At 41.4% G+C, this 22,175-nt stretch overlaps 1 protein-coding gene across 8 annotated transcripts in view; it reads right to left on the bottom strand.

The window, feature by feature from the left end:
* Positions 1-21,851, bottom strand: part of arnt2 (aryl-hydrocarbon receptor nuclear translocator 2) — a 127,587-nt gene extending 105,736 nt beyond the window's left edge. Inside the window, exons 1-4 of one of the 8 annotated variants that reach the window (XM_061815604.1) lie at positions 21,834-21,851; positions 21,132-21,327; positions 4,944-5,047; positions 127-229 (exon numbers count right to left, since the gene is read on the bottom strand). In XM_061815604.1, coding sequence (XP_061671588.1) covers positions 127-175 — 49 coding nt within the window. In that variant the 5' untranslated portion in view covers positions 176-229; positions 4,944-5,047; positions 21,132-21,327; positions 21,834-21,851. The other 7 variants (XM_061815601.1, XM_061815603.1, XM_061815607.1 and 4 more) reach the window with 7 other exon arrangements.
* Positions 21,852-22,175: the final 324 nt, after the last annotated feature.

Here is a 22,175-nt window from a genome sequence, read left to right on the forward strand (position 1 = left end):
CAACCTCCTTTCATCATTAAGCTTAGATATGAAATTCTCTTTACAATAAGAAGCATTCATGCAGTTTAACAAAACTACAGCTAAAGGAAAATTAATGAGAGAAAGCAGCCCTCTTGTAATTACTACCCTCATCATAAATTTGCAAAAGATCAATCGGTCTGGCTGGTTGGTACATCTTATTGTGGGCAGCGTGGTGCAGAGGCAACCAGAGTCCCTGTCATCGTTGTATCTGTGGGCAAGACATATGGGCAAGACAGTTAACCCACAATGCGTATGGTTCATCAGAAGGGCCGGAAGAGCAGCCATGCTTCTGTCAGACAACCCCCAGGGCAGGTCTGGAAACACAACTATATTACAAACACAAAGGTTTGAGTGAGGAGTGAATGAATAATGCACGAAATTGCAAACTGTCTGTGACTCTCGAAAAGCATTAGCAGCAAGTGTAATGTATTACTGTTAGTAGTATTTGGCATTTTTACACACATTGGGATCATCATTTTTTTAATCTGATGTTTGATAATTTAATACTGGATTATTTTGGCTTTGATGTAGCTGCAGCGAGCCTCTCTGCCTGTGACTTCTCCCTCCAACATTGTCCCACCCACAACACCACCTGTTTGGTTGCCCTTGCCCTTGCATGGATAACAGCCACAGGGTTCATACTCAAGTCTGACCCAAAAAATTTAAGAGGCCTTCTTAGGGGCTGACACGAAAAATTTAGGGTCGACACAGAAAATTTAGGGCCATCGTGGGAAATCAAGACCCACCCAATGGTGCCATCAACCGTTCTTGGTTCATCAAATGTTCCAGTACCTCAGTACCTGTGACAGTGATCACCTGTCGCCCCTTGTGGTAGTTCTCATTGATATGACCCTTGTCAATGTCTTCACATTACATAATTGGCTTTGAAGCAGTAGAGATGAAAAGTGGGCAGCGATGCCAAATGTAGCCAGGTACGAAGTCTTCCTTTCCCCACAGTGGTAGTTTTTTGCAATGTCACTGTCTGGGAACATGACCGCAAACACTTTCGAATTATTTTCACAAGATTTGTAACTGTAATGGCTGGAGATCACGTTTAAAGTCCACACGATCTCTGCCTTTAACTAGTCCGTCGTCGTGTATTGAACTACCTTCATAAAGCCTGACTTCCGGCTGGTTGAAGTCGATGACTGGACAAATGTAGGTGCGCATGCACTGCCAGTACCAGTATCTTGATATTTTAGAAACAGATTCATACCAACGGAAGATGAGAGTTTTTGCGAAATCAGCGTGTGTCCTGTTTTTCCGGTGCGACTCCAGCACTCTGACGCCCATCTTTTCAAGCTGGTAACTCTGCTTGCACAGATGGCAGTAAAACATGTGCCGATCTTTTGGATCTTGACGAACCCAGCTCCCGAACTCCTTACTTTCAACCCAAGCATATTGAAAAATGCACTTCCTCATGATACAACAAGTTGGATCGATGAAAGAACTACGCTACGTCGTAACGAAGATGAAGTGAAAGGCCTACTCACGGAAACAAACAATGGAATATCGACAAGATGGCGACTAGTTGTCAACACGGTGACTTCCGTTGACAATTTCCGGCTGTTTTGGACGCCAGACCCTATTTTTTTTCAAATAAAAGATAATTTTTTTTAGGGAGAATTTTGGCGGTATAGGTCCTCCCTTTGATTTTTTTAAATTTAAGGCCTTTTTAGGGGCTTGACCGGTTTTCGCGGATTTTTAAGCACTTTTAGGAGCCCCTCAATGCACCTTCGAATATTTTGGTTTTTTTTGGGACTTTTAGGGCCGCGTGCGAACCCTGAGCCACTTAGCATGCAGTAAAAGCTGCACAATGCTCTCAGTCTCACACACACGGGAAAAAAAGACAATCCTTTACCAAATAGAGATGATCCAATGGAGCAAAAATCTTTCAAAGAAACGCTAAGGTAGCAGACACGACATAAATAAGTCCCTGTTCTCTGCAGCACATAAGTATTGGTGTAGAAATAATTGTGAATATAATTATCATGCATCTGCTTCCAATAAAGAAATGCTTTGCTCTGCTCTAGATAATGTGGCAGCTGCCGAGCAGGAGATAGCAAGAACAAAAACATCCAATCATCAGAAGTGTTAGAACCAGGAGCACCTGTTGTCTGTTAAAGAAATGATGACCACACATGTACTCAGCAATCTTCCAAACACATGCACACACACACGCACACACACACACACACACAGACACACACACACACTCACAAACAAACAAGTGCACTTTGTTTCCAACTATGTTTTTCTCACCTGTCTTCTTTTTGTAACATCCATGTGAATAAGGGGTGTTTTGAAACTAAATAAATAGAGGTGCCGAGGAGGGGATAATCAGAGAGTGCAGTGGCGAATTGTACGAGACAGTTCCTCTCCTCTCTCCTCTCTCCTCCTCCTTCAAAGTTGAACTGGTGTCTTCCTTTTTTGTCCAGTTTAATGAATGTCTGATTGGTAAACCTGACATTTACTTGGTCCTTCGAGCCAAATTTCAAGATACCTGAGGTTTCCAGGGGCTGAGTCAACGTCCAGGGAAAGACCATGACCACAGCACTTGAGACCGTTCTGGGACTGGGCCTCGACTTTGCGTATGGGGGCTGAGGGTTGACGAGAAGCCGAAGGAAGTAATGACATCTCTGGTGAGTAGGAAACTCACACACTCATGAGGAATGAGTGAATGCACGTCTGGGTGACTGCAGCAGAACCCAACCTCGAGAATACTAGTCCCTATCGGGTAGACAAATTAGTCTATAAAACTGGGAAAAGGGTAACGTGTGACCTGTACGTACTTGAGCTCCGTGAAATGTGTGCATGTGTAAAAGTGTGAGTGGAGGTTCGTTAACTCATTTGAACAGGAAATTGAGTGACAACTGTTTGAGGATGCAGAGGTAAGAATTTTCCGCCACTTGTGCTAGAAGCATGAGAATTACCTCAAACATAAATTGTCACCCTGTTCAGGGGGAAGTCACTATAGTCACCCTAGGTGAACCACTGACTCCAACAGGGGAAAAACAAATAGCAAAATAGTTGATACAGAACATCTGAAAAAAATATCTGTAAAGACTAGAAGTTTGTAGAAAGCCAATGTCTTCCTAAAATAAAACATCTAAATTTGTGGATAACACAATATGGGTTTGCAGGCCAGCTCAACACACACAAAAAATATAAATAGTTAACCTGCAGGATAAAATAGGAGAAACACATACACACACAAGCATTACTATAAACCCATGAAAATGAGTGTCTTGCTCACTCGTCATTCATTGTATGAAAAGATTCCCTGATAACTGTGCCTCGATTTACTTCCTGTTGTTCCTCCTTTTCTAGTGCCTTCCATAAGCCTTCTGCCACGACAGTTGCTCCAACCACACTGCTAAGGTCGCTCACTTGCTCATGCTCCAGTCTCCCTCACGACCCTGCTTCTACAAACCCAAACTTGGGAATTCTTAACCTCGTGCTTCATCCTGATGAACTCTTTGCCACTGCTTATTAAGTCTAAATTAGAAATTGTCTCCAGTCCAACAATGTTTGGTGATTGGTTGGTAGTCATGTAAAGCTTATTGAATTTCCTTGTGTATTCAATGCACTGTATAAATAAATCTACCAGTGCCTTACCTTGCGCTAACCCTGCTCATAGACAATGTTAAGAGGTTAGCTAGCAGGCTTACACCCAGCAAGCTGCTAATTTGCCACATCTGCCATATTGTGGTTTTAACCTGTTGAAACACAATTGCTAATAATATTGATCGGGAAATAATGGTAAAAATAAGAAGTGTTTGTGTGTGTGAGTGAGAGAGAGGGAGCATAGTATTGAATTGATTTTATTGCAGGGAACCCCAAACTTTGAGGGTATGGCGAGAGAATTGTGCATGCACGCGCAACAGCAAAACATTCATGTCTAAATTTGGAGGTAAATAATGTCTGTTTCACTATTTCTGCTGCTACAGGAGGACAGGAGCTACAGGGGAGCTGCATATGATGGAAGCAAATGTTGGAAGCACCCACAATAAGCGACACTGAGAATGTGACATTTATTTTCAGAAAGAGTTCCCATCTTGTAAAAAGCTCCAACAACAATTCCTAGCTCTGGGGTAAAGTTCCACTGGTGAAAGAGGCCTTAACTATTAAGTGACTAGATCTCTCCTTTGAAATAGCAAGCAATTTTAATATCAATGAGACACAACCCAAGGAAATACAGGTTGCAGGTTTTACTTTGTAACTCAATTTATTAAGGCACAAAAAAATCCCACACCTTTCTAAACCGCTGTGAAAAATTAATCGTACCCCTTCCTTGTTAAATCACAGTCACTGTGACTAACCACAAATTTGGGAAAGGTGAGTTAAATTTCAAGTCGCACCCAAACCTGATTACCACTTAACCTAACCCTAACCCTTGTTGAATCAAGAAATCACTTAAAATGTCAGAGAACATGAAGTAGGCTACAAGAGCTCAAGAACTTATACCTAATGCCAAGATCAAAAGAAATTCAAGAAGAACCCCCAAGAACAACCTGGTGTTAAACATTCTAAAAACTGTAGAGATGATGGTGGAGTTCAGGAAGTATCCTTCACCAAAGCTGCCCCTGACACTGTCCAACTGCCTTACGTCAACCGTCGAGACCTTCAAGTTCTTGTGAATTACAGTCTCAAAGGACCTGAAGTGGGAGACGAACATCAACTCCATCCTCAAAAAAGCCCAGCAAAGTATGTACTTCTTGCAGCTTCTGAGGAACACGGCCTGTCACTCGAGCTGCTGAGACAGTTCTATACAGCAGTCATCCAATCAGTACTGTGTACTTCCATCACAGTCTGGTTGACACACTCTTATATCTTACCTGAATTTGAATTTGCACATCTGTGACTCTTATAGGGAATAGTTCCTATATACAGAAATGTCCCTTGTTCTTTGTTTTTGTTACCTTGTTGTTCTTTGTTCTGAATGTCGTACCAGGGCAGCACCGACTGACAGAGAAAGGTTTCTTGTGTGTTTTTACACACTGGGCCAATCAAGCTGATTCTGATTCTGAAATGAGAAAAAAAACGATTGAAATCCATCAGTCTGGAAAAGGTTTCAAAGCCATTTCCAAGGCTTTGGGGCTCCAGCGAATCACTGTCGCAGCCATTATCCACAAATGTAGAAAACTGGGAACAGTTGCAAAACTTGCCAGGAATGGATGGCCAACTGGAATTACTCCAAGAATGTGATGATGACTCATCCAGGAGGTCAGAAAAGAACTTCAAAAACATCTAAAGACCTGCAGGCCTTGCTGGCCTCAGTTAAGGTTAGTGTTCATGACTTTAAAAGACACTGGCCAAAAATAGCATCCATGGCAGAGCTCCCAGGCGAAAACCCCTGCTGTCATCAGCAAAGAATATAAAGGCTCGTCTCACATTTGCCAAACATCTGAATGATCCTCAAGAAAAATTCTGTGGACTGAAGACTCAAAAATGTAACTTTTTGGAGGGTGTGCAGACTATTAAACCTGCGGAAAAATTGGCACAGCATTTGATAAAAAGAACATGATATCACCAGTGAAGTATGGTGGTGGCAGCATGATGGTCTGGGGCTGCTTTGCTGCCTCAGGATCAGGACAACTGGCTGTGATTGATGGAATAATTTATTCTGCTTTGTACCAGAAAATCCTGAAGGTGAATGTCCAGCCATCATTTCGTGCCCTCAAACTCAGGTACCCTTGGTTCATGCAGCAGGATAACAATTTGGAACACACTAGTAAGTCCAACTCTGAATGGCTTAAAAAAAGGGTTTTGGAGTGAGTGGACAAGTTAAAATCTGGATTTAAATCTAAATGAGATGCTGTGATGCTTAAACGGACTGTTCATGCTCATAAACCTTCCAATATGGCCGAGTTTAAAGAATTCTGCAAAGAAGAGTATGATAAAATTCTTCCAGAGCAATGTGACAGACTCATTACCAATTATCGCAAATGCTTGATTTCAGTTATTGCTGCTATGGGTGGCACAACCCTTTAGGAAGAAAGTATGTCAAGAGCTACTTTTCAGAGTCCAAGTTACTCACCAGCAAATCTGTGTTTGGACCCAACAAGGTGAATGGAATTGAGATAGCTTTGCTGGCGCTTTAGCAATTGTGAGAAATCGAAAGCCATCCACAGATGGAGAGTATGCCAAAGCATTTGTAATTGCTGTTGCCAATAAACGTTTTGACAACTTCACATAAAGGCGCGATAATCAAACAAATAAAAGATGTGCTTTTGTCTGCAAGAACTGTTCGCCACAATTACGTTCACGATGAACGCCTGCATGCTGCAAGCTTAATCTAACTACATATGAAATAGACTATAAAGCCATCTGCAAAATCATGCAGCACCAGAAGTCGGATTAATGGTAAGAAGTACTTTGGTCATCATGGAACAGCGCAACAATGTTATTTAAAAAAATTCTGAGACTTATTGTACTCTAAAAGTGTTGGTCTTACATAAAAGTGCAAATACACCTGTATTTAGTTTTTAAAATATTGTATGGCTCTTTTGAAATTACATTTTAAAATATATGAAATTTATGGCTCTCTCTCTTAAAAAGGTTCCCGACCCCTGTGCCAGGCTATTTGCATCTGAGTCAGGAGTCAACCAACCTGGAGTACAATCAATGCAATTAGATTGATGTTTAAAAATGTGGGGCCCAGCACAGCACAGAATCCTCAGTAAGTGGAAGAAGGCTATTAGAGCATCAGCTCAGGACATTTTTTCTGGCATGTGGTAAAACTATCTGATTCTGTAAATTGGTCCTCGTACTTGCAAAAATGCTTATACACAACAACCCGACAACAGCCCCCAAATCTCCCAACTCCACTCTCGTTGATAAACGTGGCAGTCCACGAACACAAACACATCCCTCCACACACACACACACAAACACACACACACTCACTTTTGTAACATTCAAAACTAAAAAACAAGAAAAAGGTATGATTATTACTGATATTGAACCCCTGTCCATATAGGCCAAAATTCAAAGGTCTAATATTGGTCTTGAACCAGGAGTGAAAAAGTAGGACAAGGAAATCTCTAGAAACATGTACTGCGATGAAATGTGGCATAAAGAAAAATAATGAGAAAAAAAAGCAAAGGGACCATTGCTTTAATAGACGTGGATGATTATGTGAACAAAGACTCCAAATTATCCTCTGCAAAATGGTTGATGAAAATTGATTTTTGGTCACTTTCCCTTTTGACAATTCTAACTGGGATTAGATTACTACATATAGTAGTCAGATCAATGTTTTGTTTTGTTTTGTTTTGTAGACCCCCACCCCACACCCCTCCCAAACAGGGGGACAGAAATACCATCCATTGGGAGTGCCAATGTTGCTAATGTAATTTTGTGAATGTAGTGAGTAATCAACATTTGGATGAGTCACATAGACGAAGCACTGGAAAAGCGCTCCTCAATAAACAAACAAACAAAATCCAAAATACAAAAAAGCAATAAAATAAAAGTGGGATAATGTGTCTTTCGATCCGTGTTCTACATGGGAACCCTGGGTGAGCGCTCAGAGAGGGCTGATGGGGTATAGCAGCCTTTAACCCCCTCCCCATTACAGTGTGATCCTACAGTGTTTTGACAAAAGCATTGATTCAAATATCTTTCCATTCGTCAATTTTTAAGTATTAAGTAGTGTAATACAGAACACATTCGCTCCACATAAAAATGAACTTTTTATCAAAAATTTAAATGAAGGAATAAAAATAAATGAAAAAAAATCCAAATTCATAATTTTTTATGGTGATTGGTTGGTTGGCTTTATTGTCATATTTCGCTGATCCAATCAATGATGTCGTTGATTGGCTCCGCAAGACATTTACACCGCGTTGCCATCACGCCTAATGTGATTGAATACAAAAGCAAGTTTATTTTTTGGCATTGTTGCGTGTCTTTTGACAAAGAACTATAAACATCTGACAGACAATAAAGTTATTTTTACATTTTTTAAAACATGTCAGCTGCATGGTATCGACAAGAGAGCTGAGAGACAACACGTAATATGCAACTCAGATTGAGAGACAAATTTGCGCTTTCACGATTGCTACTGCAAAATACTGCAATAAAATCTTGTATTCCGATCCCACTGCATCCCGTTTTTTATGATCATTGGGTTTTATTCATCCAAAAGTTCAGGGAACCTCGATGTCAATTTAAAAAATGTACATAAATGAGAGTACTGTCACTACGTCTCTGGAAATTGTAACTGAGCCACAAACTGTGAATACTGAGACAGTTGACAAACCTTTGTACAATTTCAATGTATAACTCAAATACCATGAACGCTGTGACTCCTGTTTAAACTCAGACCATTCTTAGGCGACCTAGAACACCGTGGAGGAACACATTGATGGTTCCATACATCCATTATCTTAGCCGCTTATTCTCACAAGGGTCGCAGGTGTGCCGGAGCCTATCCCAGCTATCAATGGGGCGGGGTACCTGAACTGGTTGCCATCCAATCGCAGGGCACATAGAGACAAACAGCCGCACTCACTATCACACCTAGGGGCAATTTAGAGTGTCCAATTAATGTTGCATGTTTTTGGGATGTGGGAGGAAACCAGAGTGCCCGGAGAAAACCCAGGCAGGCACGGGGAGAAAATGCAAACTCCGCATAGGGGGGGCCGGGATCGAACCCTTGACCTCATAACTGTGAGGCCAATGGTTTACAACTGCTCCACCATGCCGACCACATTGATGGAAAGAGCTCTAAATCGAAATGTAGGAAAGAACAACATAAGTGGAGAAAAGCTAAACTCCAAATTACCGTAATTTCCAGCCTACATAGTGGACCGGATTATAAACCTTATCCAGTCCATTTGCAAAGGAAATACCATTTGGTACATACATAAACTGCACCTGTGAATAAGTTGCAAGTGCCCACATTGAAGCCCAAATTGAAACCCACATTAACAAAGAAAGACAGTACACTGAAAGAGTTTTCAAAGTTTTAATACCTTATCTTAGCTTAACATAGCAACAACACGGTAGCATGAACAGGGCTGGTAAAAAAAAACAAACATACCGGTAAAAAAAAAAAAAAAACAGCCACGGCAGCTATACACAACACGGTAGCACAGTACTAACAGAACCAGTAAAAAAAAAAAAAAAAATAACACCTAAATCACTGAGATGCGGCAGGAACACAGCAGAACGCTAGCTCGGCAGTAACGCTAGTGCAGTGCTAACGCTAACGGGGCCGTTTAAAAAAAACATACCGGTAAAAATCACTGAAACGCGGCAGTAACACAGCAGCAACATGCTAGCACGGCGCTAACAGAGCCAGTAAAAAAAAAAAAAAAAAAAACAGTAAAAATCACTGAGACGTGGCAGTAACACAGCAACAACACACTAGCACAGCGCTAACAGGGCCGGTTAAAAAAAAACAAAAAAACATACCAGTAAAAGTCACTTCCTTGGCACATATATTCAACTGGTCTCACTGCTACCTTTTTCGCTCGAGTGCCCCCTTGCGGCCGCTAGAAAAAATGCATAAATTATCCACATCACCGCATAAGCCGCAGGGTTGAAAGCGTGTGAAAAATGTCGCGCGCTTATAGTCCGAAAATTACGGTAACCATGACCTCTACAGACAGTGTCTTTGTAATTTCAACCAAGTGTTAGTCAGGGCGAGACGGCAAAACTTTTCTGAATCTTCAATAAGAACTTCAATAATAGTCGAACTTTGTTTTCTGTGTTTGACAAGCTCACAATCCCCTTAAATCAAAGCTAGGAACAGTCTAGAAATTCAATTAGTTTTCCAGTTATTTTTGTGGAAAAAAAATACAATCTATCAGGTCAATTGTCAGCACAAATCAGCAAAATGATATAATTATTCTACATCTGAAGCCACCGAGGGAAAAATCTAATACCTTGTCAGAATTTGATACAGTTGACTAAAAAACTGTAGAGAAAACGGTTCAGCAATTGTAACAATCAACGGGCTGGCACAACTCAATGTCATCTGACTTTTTCAAAACCATTGTGAAGTCAGTGCTAGCTGATTTGTAGCCAATAATGAATTGCTCACTTCAATTTGGCGAGTTCGAAAGCTCTTAAAGTAGCTGTAGATTCTTGAAAAAAGTTATTTTTAATCAACTCAGCAACTTTTCAAATTTAAATGGACATTTTGACAAATTTCAATGAGGTTTCCAAACTCATCACAGTTCAGAATTTCCTCTTACGAAAGTGCTAACTGATGTAAGGTTGAACACTGACCCAGGAAAGGTGTCAATTTTAGTCTTGTTGGATCTCAGTGCAGCTTCTGATAAGGTAGATCATGATATATTGCTGGTTGGAAATGTGGGTAGGACTAAATGGAACGGTCATTAAATGGTTTAGGTCCTACCTAGAGGAAAGCAGCTACTTTGTGACTGTGTCAACAAATGGCAATGACCTACAGGGTCCCTCACGGGTCAGTTCTTGTACCTCTCCTGCTCAGCCTGTATATGCTCCCTGGTACTGTTTACGTTTGTGTGTTATCACAGTCTGGTTTGGAGCCGCCACAAAAAAGGATAAACTCCGACTGCAACGGACAATCAAAACCACTGAATGGATTGTCAGCACCACCCTTCGCACCCTTGAAGACTTACACGCCAATCGAACTAGGCAGCAGGTAGGATCTTTCGGACCCTCCACATCCTGGCCACCAGCTCTTTCAGCTCCTTCTATCGGGTAGGTGCTACCGATCAATGCAAACCAAAACTAACGGGCATTCAAACTGTTTTTTCCCCTCTTGCAATTAAGTAATGAAATTCTTGATCACCAAACCTAATATTTTCTGCCTTGTGCCATTGTTGGGACAAACCTTCATATCCTGCTGGTCCAATCAGTATTAGTACTAGTAATATATACTGTAGACTATCGCACGATTTGTCACTTTAAACTGCTCCCTTTGCACAATTGTCATTGCACTGATCTATAGCGGTGAACCGCAAATTGGTAAGGACACTGTATCATCTTAACTTAATGTGGGGCATTTGACGCATTCTTAACTGCTCTAAATGAAGAAGAGTCTGCACCTTGCACAACTTATAAGGAATTGTTCCATTTAATTGAATGTCTATTGGTCTTTGTTCTTGTTTGTTTGTTCTTTGTTTGTTAAGAATGTCGTACCGGGACGGCACCGACTGCCGGAAACAAATTCCTTGTGTGTTGTTACATACTTGGCCATTAAAGCTGATTCTGATTTCAAAACTTTAGTTTTGACTATCATATCTACAGAAATGTCACCATTATATTTAGCAGTGTCTCCGGATGACTATAATTCAATTGAGGTGTTGTGCCATTGTCTAAAGCAGATGAAAAAACTGGATGAGGCATAATTTATTGAAACTAAACCACAACAAAAGACAATTGTTTTTGGCAATAAAGAAAAGAGAATTGCTGTTAGTAAATACCTGGAATCACAATCTTTTAAAAGCAGTCCAAGTCTGAAACCTTGGTGTTCTGATAGTGTCTGACCTGACTTTCAACAGCCATATTAAATCATCCATCCATCCATCCATCCATCCATTTTCTTTGCCACTTATCTTCACAAGAGTTCAGGAGCCTATCCCAGCTGTCAACGGGCAGGAGGCAGGGTACACCCTGAACTGGTTGCCAGCCAATCACGGGGCACATGGAGACAAACAGCCACACTCACACCTAGGGGCAATTTAGAGTATCCAATTAATGTTGCATATTTTTGGGATGTGGGAGGAAACCGGAGTGCCCGGAGAAAACCCATGCAGGCACAGGGAGAACATGCAAACTCCACACAGGCGGGCCCGGGATCGAACCCAAGCCCTCAGAACTGTGAGGCCAACGGTTTTACCAGCTGATCCACCATACTACCCTATATCAAATCAATCACAAAAAATGCCTTTTACCATCTGAAGAACATATCTAGAGGGAAGGCTTGTATGTGTCAAGCAGACCAGGAAAAACTCACTCATGCTTTTATCTCAAGTAACTTCACGACTGGTCTTCTGACTGGACTCCCCAAAAAGCACAGCTCATTCAGAATGCTGCAACTGAGGTTCTGACCAGAACAAAGAGGTCAGAGCATATAACTCAAATTCTAAAGTCCTTAAACTAGCTTCCAGTCAGCTTTAAAATAGATTTTAAAGTTCTGCTACCTGTCAATAAATCACTAAATGGTTTAGGTCTTGAATACATGAAAGAAATGCTTATTGAGTACAAACCCAGTAGAACTCAGAGAGCGACAGACTCAAGTCAAATAGTGGGGCCCAGAGTCCAAGGAAAACATGGTGAAACAACATATAGCTATTATGCCGCAAACAAATGGAATAAGCTGCCAAGAGATGAGCTGTGGCGACCCCTAATGGGACCAGCCAAAAGGAAAATCTGAGTTGAGCTAACTTTTTTCTCATGCTTTTTAGAGTATTTCCACTTTTAATATTTCTTGCACTCTACACTGTTGTCTAGGGCCGACACGAAAAATTTAGGGCCATCGTGGGAAATCAAGAATAAGGAAAAAAGTCTCACCCAATGGTACCATCAACCGTTCTTGGTTCATCAAATGTTCCAGTACCTGAGTACCTGTGACAGTGATCACCTATCGCCCCTTGTGGTAGTTCTCATTGATATGACCATTGTCAACGTCTTCACATAACAGTATACAGAAAAACAGATTCTAACTACAATTGCAACTATATACACAAATGTCTTCTACTGATGTCTGTTTCAGCACCCCTACTCTAGCTCCTTGAGCCTACCCAGTGCCTCCTCTATTTGTTGCTGCAGAGGTGCCAAAGTGGCTCTCTTGTCCTTTGCTCTGCCTCTGAGTGCATTGGCCTCGGTGATAAACCTCAGATTCCTCTTTTCCTCTGCCTCCTCACACAGCTTGTCAGCCTTCTCAATAAGCGTTGATATGTCAGTCTCTATTCTGGCTTTTTTGGCTTTGAGGCAATAGAGATGAAAAGTGGGCAGCGATGCCAAATGTAGCCAGGTACGAAGTCTTCCTTTCCCCACAGTGGTAGTTTTTAGCAATGTCACAGTCTGGGAACATGACTGCAAACACTTTCAAATTATTTTCACAAGATTTGTAACTGTAATGGCTGCAGATCACTTTTAAAGTCCACACGATCTCTGCCTTTAACGAGTCCGTCTTTGTGTATTGAACTACGTTCTTAAAGTCTGACTTCTGGCCGGTTGAAGTCGACAACTGTAGGTGGGCATTAGGGATCGCAACCGGTTACAAATAACCGGTTATAACCCGTTTTCGGGGTTTTTTTTTAAACCGAAACCGTAATCTGACTTTCGAAATCGGTTAAAATTTCCAATCATTTCTTCCGGTTCCGGTACTCCACATTGCGCTATTTTTTCCAACATCATTTCCACTTTTTTCAAGTTTCGCTGTAAGAGTAAAGTTGGACTCAAAAGAACATTCAGTTAAATCAAAGAAACATCCAACATGGCATCGAGGAAAAGCTCAGTATACTTTCATGCCCTTTCTGAAAGTCCGAAAGAAGAATGTCAACATTAAAACATTTTTACAAAAAAAAAAAAAAAAAATTAACTTACACGAGTGCATTGTTGAAAGCCACATTCAACAAGCTTGTTCGTCAATATTGTATACAAACTACCCCATTACCGCGGAGTAAATTAACGATCGATGGTGTAGCGCCGGAGAAAAGGAGCCGGAGGCGGAGTGTCGGACACAGGAACAAAACTTGTTTTATTGGCAGACATCAAAACAGTACTCGCATAACGGGGGGAACTCTGTGAACTCGTCACTCCGGAAGAGTAACAACAAAAACAGTCCGTGCGGAACCCCGCACCCCAACTCGAGGCCCCGCGGGTGAATTATGTAAACACCACTATGGTACCGGTTTTAAAACCGGTTAATCGTTTTTTTTTTGCTACAGCTGTTCGGTTAAAACTGGTTATGAAAGTAAGCGTTTTTTTGCAATCCCTAGTGTACATGCACTGCTAGTACCACTGCCTGAAGTTGATTCTTCACTATCTTGATATTTTAGAAACAGATTCATTCCAACGGAAGATGAGAGAGTCTTCGCTAAATCAGCGTGTCTCCTGTTTTTCCGGCGCGACTCCAGCGCTTTGACACCCATCTTTTCAAGCTGGTAACTCTGCTTGCACAGATGGAAGTAAAACATGTGCCGATCTTTTGGATCTCGACGAACCCAGCTCCCAAACTCCTTACTTTCAACCCAAGCTTCTTGAAAAATGCACTTCCCCGTGACACAAGTTGGATTGATGAAAGAACTACGCTACGTCGTAATGAAGACGAAGTTAAATGTCTACTCACGGAAACAAACAATGGAATATCGACAAGATGCCGACTAGTTGTCAACACAGTGACTTCCGTTGACAATTTCCGTCTGATTTGGCCGCCAGACGGATCGGTATTTTTTTTTAAATAAAAGATTAATTTATTTTTTAGGGAGAATTTTGGTGGTAGAGGTCATCCCTTTGATTTTTTTTTTTTATTTAAGGCCTTTTTAGGGGCTAAGCCCATGATAGCATCTTCTCATTTTTACTGTACCTCTCATTCTCCAACTCCATTACCTTATCCCTCATTCACCCACATATGATTATACATGTCTCATTATTGTCCCTCACTCTCACCACTCTATTTACTCACTCATTGAATTGCTAAAGAAACCCTCTGGTAATCCTTAAAATTCAAGGGAACATAGTTTATATCAATTTATACACTGTATTCCCTTGCTGACTTTTGTTTCAGGGAAAATAGCAACACGCGGAGAAAAGGGGGGCTTCCCATGAGCAGCTATCATTATTATTTCATCGGTTAGGTAAAAGTGACACAAGGGTATAAATTGGAGAAGTGAGTTGAAGAGTGTTTTATTTTGGTTATCAATGCAATCATTCACCCTCACAGGAAAGGCTACCACACACTGCACCCATTAATCTCAAAGTCCAAAGAGGCCCCGTTAGCCCACCAAAGTACAAATCTCGACAGAAAAACGTTCATTTTATACACTTGTGCCATGCTATGCACCTGATACCAGTCGTTTCCCAAACCAACAATATTTTATTGAAAAAATATTTGGTGCTGTCGGATCAAAATTCTGTACCATAACATTAGAATCGCCGTAAATAGGAGCCAGTGTTGTGTGCTAAGAGCCAAAAAAGCGAGTATAACAGTGAGTTGATCCTCCGTGTTATTACTACTCCCGCCATTGAGCAAACAAAAAAAAAATAACAATGTACAATGTTCAAGCGTTTGAGTCCGAATACACATACACACAGGTGGAACTTGACGTGTTGGAGAGGGGGCGTGACGCTGATGGAGTAGCATAACATGGAGCTCGGAGATGTTCCAGACAGGCTCGTTTCGAAAGACTGGTGTTCGTGTTCTCTTTGTGACCAAATGCCAACTGTGGCAGAATGCCAGTGTTGTCGTGAGTTTGAAAAGGTCGAACAAAAAGTGAAGCGTACTGGAATGAACTTGGATCACGATCAACATGTCTGCATAACATCGATACTAGATACGAAGCTGTTTGTTTGGACGAAGATGTGCTACATATCAATTTACTGATGATCCATGACAGTTTGATGAAAGGACCACTTGTACATTCGGTGGAAAATCGGTGAGTACACATTTTTAATGGTCTTGGAATCCCATGTGAATGCTATGTGAATTCTATGTGAGCTATAAGAATGCTATGGGCTTTGTCTAAAGTTTATTAAAAATGCAAGCTTATATTCTGAGTACACCGTAGGACTATCTAATGGTTTATTTATCGCTGGAATATACATAAAATCCCCCAAAAAATTCAGACTTCCCAAAAGTGACAAGACGTATCGATCCAGCACAAGGGTCGCGGGAGTGCTGGAGCCTATCCCAGCTGTTAACAGGCAGGAGACAAGTTACACACACGCAGGCAAGGGGAGAACATGCAAACTCCACACAGGCAGGCTGGGATTTTAACCCGGGTCCTCAGAACTGTGATGCGAATGCTCTACAGCTGCTCCACCGTGCTGCTCATTTAGTTTTTTATGTTTTTATTTGTATTTATTTTTAATTTGCTTTAATGTGTGCACTGACAAAAGAAGCTCTTCTATTGTATTGTACAATGTATAATTATAAAAAAATGGCTTTCATTCAATCATAAATGCGGCTTTCTTTTTCTTAGAAGCCGTAGGCTCTTTTTATTTTCTCCTAATTTGGCCTTTTCCCCTGACCAAAAACTCCACCAAATATCACATGACATCTGGTTGGACATGTACAGAGGAACACGAGGATGCACCTGATTTTCAAAATAAAACCATAGCTGGTGGTGGATGACCACTGCTTTACAGCATTAAAATCATCATTGTTTGAGGCAAGCACGCAACCCTCATTAGATAATTTCACATGTCACATCTCACATGCTCTTACACCAATTGGATCTGGGTGATAACCAGCTGGAGATAATCCTGCAGTGACACAGCGTTCCTGGTCTGAGGCCACCGCACCTTGCTATGCTGCTATGCAAGAAGTAAAAACCCCATCTGATCTTGGATCAGCGGGCTAACTTTGTTATTAAGCATTGAACACTTCATCCTGGAAAGTCAACAGAGAAGCTGCATGTAGCTTTCCACTCCACGCATCTGCATTTGAATGAACAATTACATGACAACAAAAGCATCACAGGCAGAGGAAAAACCAATGTATTTAAATGTAATGTGAAATGAGTAGCCTGCCCATTCTTCACTCATGCAGACGGTCTTTTTACTATGCCCTTCTATTATGTGACAGGGGTATTTTCTTCCGTTCATTGTTAATTCCCACGAACATTTGATTTTAATTCTTAGTATGCTGCGAGGAGCCAAATACACATCCTTCTTAATTTTAGATTTCCTTTTCATTCATTCATCAACACCGAATATGGCTGACCTGTTTTCATTTAGGGGTCTAGAACCTCAGTGACTGTGTTCTGGAGAAAATCCTTCATCTGTTTCACATTCTTAGTATGACTGCTCTAGCGTTCATATCTGTCGATCTCAAAGACTGCTTTGAGCATACATACCACAGTTGGAAAATGCAAGGCCTGCAGCCTAGATGCATCACAACACATTATTGCACTGCCGTGCTTCTCAATTTCTGTTTCGACACCCCCAGGAAAAAGAGAAAAATTTATGAGCCTCAGCTGCATGAGCACACCTCAATATAAATTCAAGATTTTCTAATGTAAAGCTTATTAACATGGAAAAAAGTACAAAAGAGACTTACATAAAAAAAATATTGTTGTTTTCAGAAAATAAAGTGCATCAATTTCTCTGGAATAGAAAAAAAAACAAAAGAATAACTGGAATTATTTTTGTCCGACTTGAATAAAAAATTTTAAAAATTGTTTAACTTATTTACTTTTTTCATCAAAATTAACATTTTACCATAGTGTCTTCCTAGTTTAACTTCTTATACCATTGCAATTAATGACATAGAATAAAAACGAGACTGCGCACTCTGCTTCCATTATGGACACTAACATGGTCCATAGGCTCTGACTTCCAGTCAGGGTAAAAATCATGGTAAACGTATATACATTGTTATAGAAAACAATGTGATAAATCTTAATACTTGGGATGTTTTGGATCCCGAGAGTCATGAATATAATCTAAATATTTGCAGCATGCCCAAGAAGGATCAGAAGATACATTGACACATGCATATTGACACATACATATGGTGGAGAAAATAAGTATTTCAACACCCTGTTATACTGTTAGTTCTCCCACTTAGAAATCATGGAGGGGTCTGAAATGTTCATCGTGGGTGCAAGTCCACTGTGAAAGAGATAATCTAAAAAGAAAAATGCAGAAATCACAAAGTACGATTTTTTTAACGATTTATTTGTGTGATAAAGCTGCAAATACGTATCTGAACACCTGTCTATCAGCTAGAATTCTCAACCCTCTGTTAGTCCGCCTTTAAACGTCCACCTCCACTCCATGTATTATCCTGAATCAGATGCACCTGTGGGAGGTCGTTAGCTGCATAAAGACACTTGTCCACCCCATACAATCAGTAAGACTCAAACTTGTAACATGGCCCAGACCAAAGAACTGTCCAAAGAAACCAGAGACAAAATTGTACAACTCCACACGGCTGGAAAGGGCTACAAAGAAATTGCCAAGCAGTCAATCTCAATCAGAGTGGAGCCCCATGCAAGATATCATCAAGATATCACCTCGTGGGGTCTCAATGATCCTTAGAGAGGTGAGGAATGAGCCCAGGACGACACGACAATAACGCTAATGACGAACAATAACAGTCCCATTATATGGACCGCGGAGATTTGTTTGATGCTTTTCTGAGGAGTTGGTTGAGATGTAGAGAATATACAACAGGCTTGGCCAGACGTTTTTACCCCAAGATCTACTTTTCAAGCAGCCAGCCTTTGGAGGGGGGGCAGGAAGCGGTGCACGCGCGCATCGCTGTAAATAATAACTGGGAAGTGTTGTGTCCTAAGAGCGAATAAAGCAAGTATAACAGCTAGTCGATGCTCCATGTTATTATTATTCCTCCCATTGAGCAGACAAAACAGAAATAATGTACAATGTTCAAGGGTTTGAGCCAGAATAAACACACATGGAACTTCACGTGTGTACAATTGTAAGGATATCATTTTTCACGTTCATTTCCTTTCGGCTAGTCTCATTAGGGGTCGCCACAGCGTGTCATCTTTTTCCATCTAAGCCTGTCTCGTGCATCTTCTTCTTTAACACCCACTGTCCTCATGTCCTCCTTCACAACATCCATCAACCTTTTCTTTGGTCTTCCTCTCACTCTTTTGCCTGGCAGCTCCATCCTCAGCACCCTTCTACCGATATACTCACTCTCTCGTCTCTGAACATGTCCAAACCATCTAAGTCTGCTCTCTCTAACCTTGTCTCCAAAAAAATCCAACTTTGGCTGTCCCTCTAATGAGCTTGTTTCCAATCCTATCCAACCTGTTCACTCCAAGCGAGTTCTGCTTCCTGGTGTTTCTTCAGTGCCACCGTCTATAATCCGTACATCACCACTGTTTTATTAACTTTGCCCTTTATCCTAGCGGAGACTCTTCGGTTGCATAGAACACCAGACACCTTCCGGCAACTGTTCCACCTTGCTTGGACCCGTTTCTTCACTTCTTTACTACACTCTCCATTGCTCTCTATTGTTGACCCCAAGTATTTGAAGTCATCCACCCTCGCTATCTCTTCTCCCTGAAACTTCACTCCTCCTCCGCCCCTCACATTCGTGCACATATACTGTTTTACTTATCTTCATTCCTCTCCTTTCCAATGTGTGCCTCCATCTTTCTAATTGTTCCTCAGCCTGCTCCCTGCTTTCACTGGAGATCACAATATCATCTGCGAACATCATAGTCCAAGGGAGTTCCAGTCTAACCTCTTCTGTCAGCCTATCCATTACCACCGCAAACAGGAAGGGGCTCAGCGCAGATCCCTGATGCAGTCCCACCTCCACCTTAAATTCTTCTGACACACATACGGCACACCTCACCATTGTTCTGCTGTCTTCATACATGTCCTGTACTATTCTAACATATTTCTCCGACACACCAGACTTGCGCATGCAGTACCACAGTTCCTCTCTTGGTACTCTGTCATAGGATTTATCTAGGTCTACAAAGACACAATGTAGCTCCTTCTGACCTTCTCTGTACTTCTCCACGAGCATCCTCAAGGCAAATAATGCATCTGTGGTACTCTTTCTTGGCATGAAACCATACTGTTGCTCCCAGATACTTACTTCTGTCCTGAGTCAAGCCTCCACTCCTCTTCCCCATAACCTTATTGTGTGGCTCGTCATCTTTATTCCTCTATAGTTTCCACAGCTCTGCACATCACATTTCACGTGAAATAGAACCGAAAGCAATGTTTTGCCCTGACCTGAAGTTTAAGCTGAATTACCACATGAAAGGGGTCTGTGCACAGTCTAGTTTATATTCTACGTCATTGATTGCAATACACATTACTATACCATAGAGCAAATACAATGACAATCCAATACAATGAGAGCACCATTTCCTTCTCCTGCAGTGGATGTGACGTGACACTTTACTTAGTATGGCAAATCATGTTGTTCAGGGTCTCACACGCCCCCCTGCAATGGTCGCGCCCCACTATTTGAGAAGCACTGTAATGTACTTGATGACACCATGAAAGTAGAAGGTTAGGGACAAGAAGCTTCCCTGCGCTCTAGTCACACACCCAGAATATAAACAAACTGAGAAAAGGAGGATGCTGACGAGTGCTAGAGTAATACAGTAATGGCATATTTAAAAATTGCTTCAGCTCCATCTGAAGATCCATCCGGGAGAGGCTATTTAAATGTTTCTCTTGGTTGTATGTGTGTGTGTATGTGTGTGCGTGAACGGTCATTATTTTAACAACAATGGGGAGGAAAACAGAGCACTCAGAAGTTTAATAATGACTCAAATAACTTCCCATGTGACACTACTACGTACTTCTACTATTCGCCAATTGAAATCCTGAAATATTTTATGGTGTGACGAGCGCTATCGCGTCTTTTTTGCACAAAGCCATTAAATTATATAATTTCTCGAATAAATGAGATTTGGAATCAGAGCAATAAGTCTGAGTAACAGCGATTGAATCGTACGCTTATTGGGTATATTAGAATCAACAGGCGAGAGGGTAAAAATACAGACGTTATTACCAGTCAAGTGCCAGTGTCTGGAAATGTCTGGAAATCAAATCAGACCAAATGTACGCTAACAAGTGCAGTGCAGTATCGGACAACATGCAAAATAATCTTCTAAAAAAATACACTGATAGCGAGGAAAGCAAAGGGTCCGCGAAAATAACGTGAACGAGAAACACAAGGCTATAATCATTCAAATATAAAGAAAGGCAATGCTTACAGCTAGATGTGACAAAGACGTATAAGTTAGCAAAGCTGTACGAACGGCCAGACAATATGGGGGAAGGGGATGGATGCTGGAGCCAGGCTTCGGCGGCCTGGCGGCGTTTTGTCCCCTTTTATTCTTTCAGAGTCTGAGCAAAAAGCATATGATTTTCATCCCGTCTCAAAACGAGGATTAAACCTCTTCATTGGTTCCAGATAAGAAAAGAGGGTGGTGACTTACCAGACGGGTTGACCGCGGCGGGAGTTGCCATGATTCCTCAACAGAGCAAAATAACAAAACCGCAGCGGTAGAGATGACGCACGGTACGTCAACGAAGCCCAGAACAGGCGGAGAGAGAGCGTCGACACGCCGCAGGCTTGGCACGCGAGGCTCATCCAAAAGCTGCACTCGACTCTCGAATATAAATTGATGTTGTCTATGGTTAAATAACAAATTCAGGAAAACCAGACTCAATACAATGTAAGACGTCTGGGTGGTAACACCGCGAGATTTTCAGGCTGCCTGAATAAATTATACTAAAGAATAACGTTGGGACTACACGTTTGGAAAACTGTTCCTATTCGAAAATGTTCATTGTTCTCTTTTGACATTAGAGATACGCTGTTGGTGTTTTTTTTTTTTTCTTTTAGATGCTCTAACAATACATTGTACCTCATAACGAAAGGGTATATGAATACAAAATGTGTGCTATAACCTTTGTGTCAAGAGCACAAGAGAATTTGGCAACATCTTTCATGGGTAGATCATTTAAAAAGATAAAATGAAACCGATAGCCCACAGCAGGTCTGCCCATTGGGGTTGGGGTTGGGAAATGCAATCATTGCCTCAGCCTCAAGAGGTTGCAAAAATCCCTCCATCCATCCATTTGCTTAGCCGCTTATATCGTTACAGGGGTCGCGGGAGTGCTGGAGCCTATCCCACCTGTCAACAGGCAGGAGGCGGGGTACACCCTGAACTGGTTGCCAGCTAATCACGGATATAGATAACAGTCGCACTCAAAATGACACCCAGGGGCAAAGTGTCCAATTAATGTTGCATGTTTTTGAGATGTGGGAGGAAACCGGAGTTAAAAAAAAAAAAAAAAAAAAAGAGAACACGCATACGGGGAGAACATAGCAAACAACACAGGCGGAGCCAAGATTTAACCCTGGACCTCAGAACTGTGAGGCCAACGCTTTACAGCTGTACCACCGCGCTGCCGGGTTACAAAATTGTGGGGACTTAATTTTTTACTTTAAAACGTTTTTAGGGTGGGGGGAAAGT

The sequence above is a fragment of the Syngnathoides biaculeatus genome, chromosome 3 (genome assembly GCF_019802595.1).
Source record: "Syngnathoides biaculeatus isolate LvHL_M chromosome 3, ASM1980259v1, whole genome shotgun sequence".
Taxonomy (NCBI): Eukaryota; Metazoa; Chordata; class Actinopteri; order Syngnathiformes; family Syngnathidae; genus Syngnathoides; species Syngnathoides biaculeatus.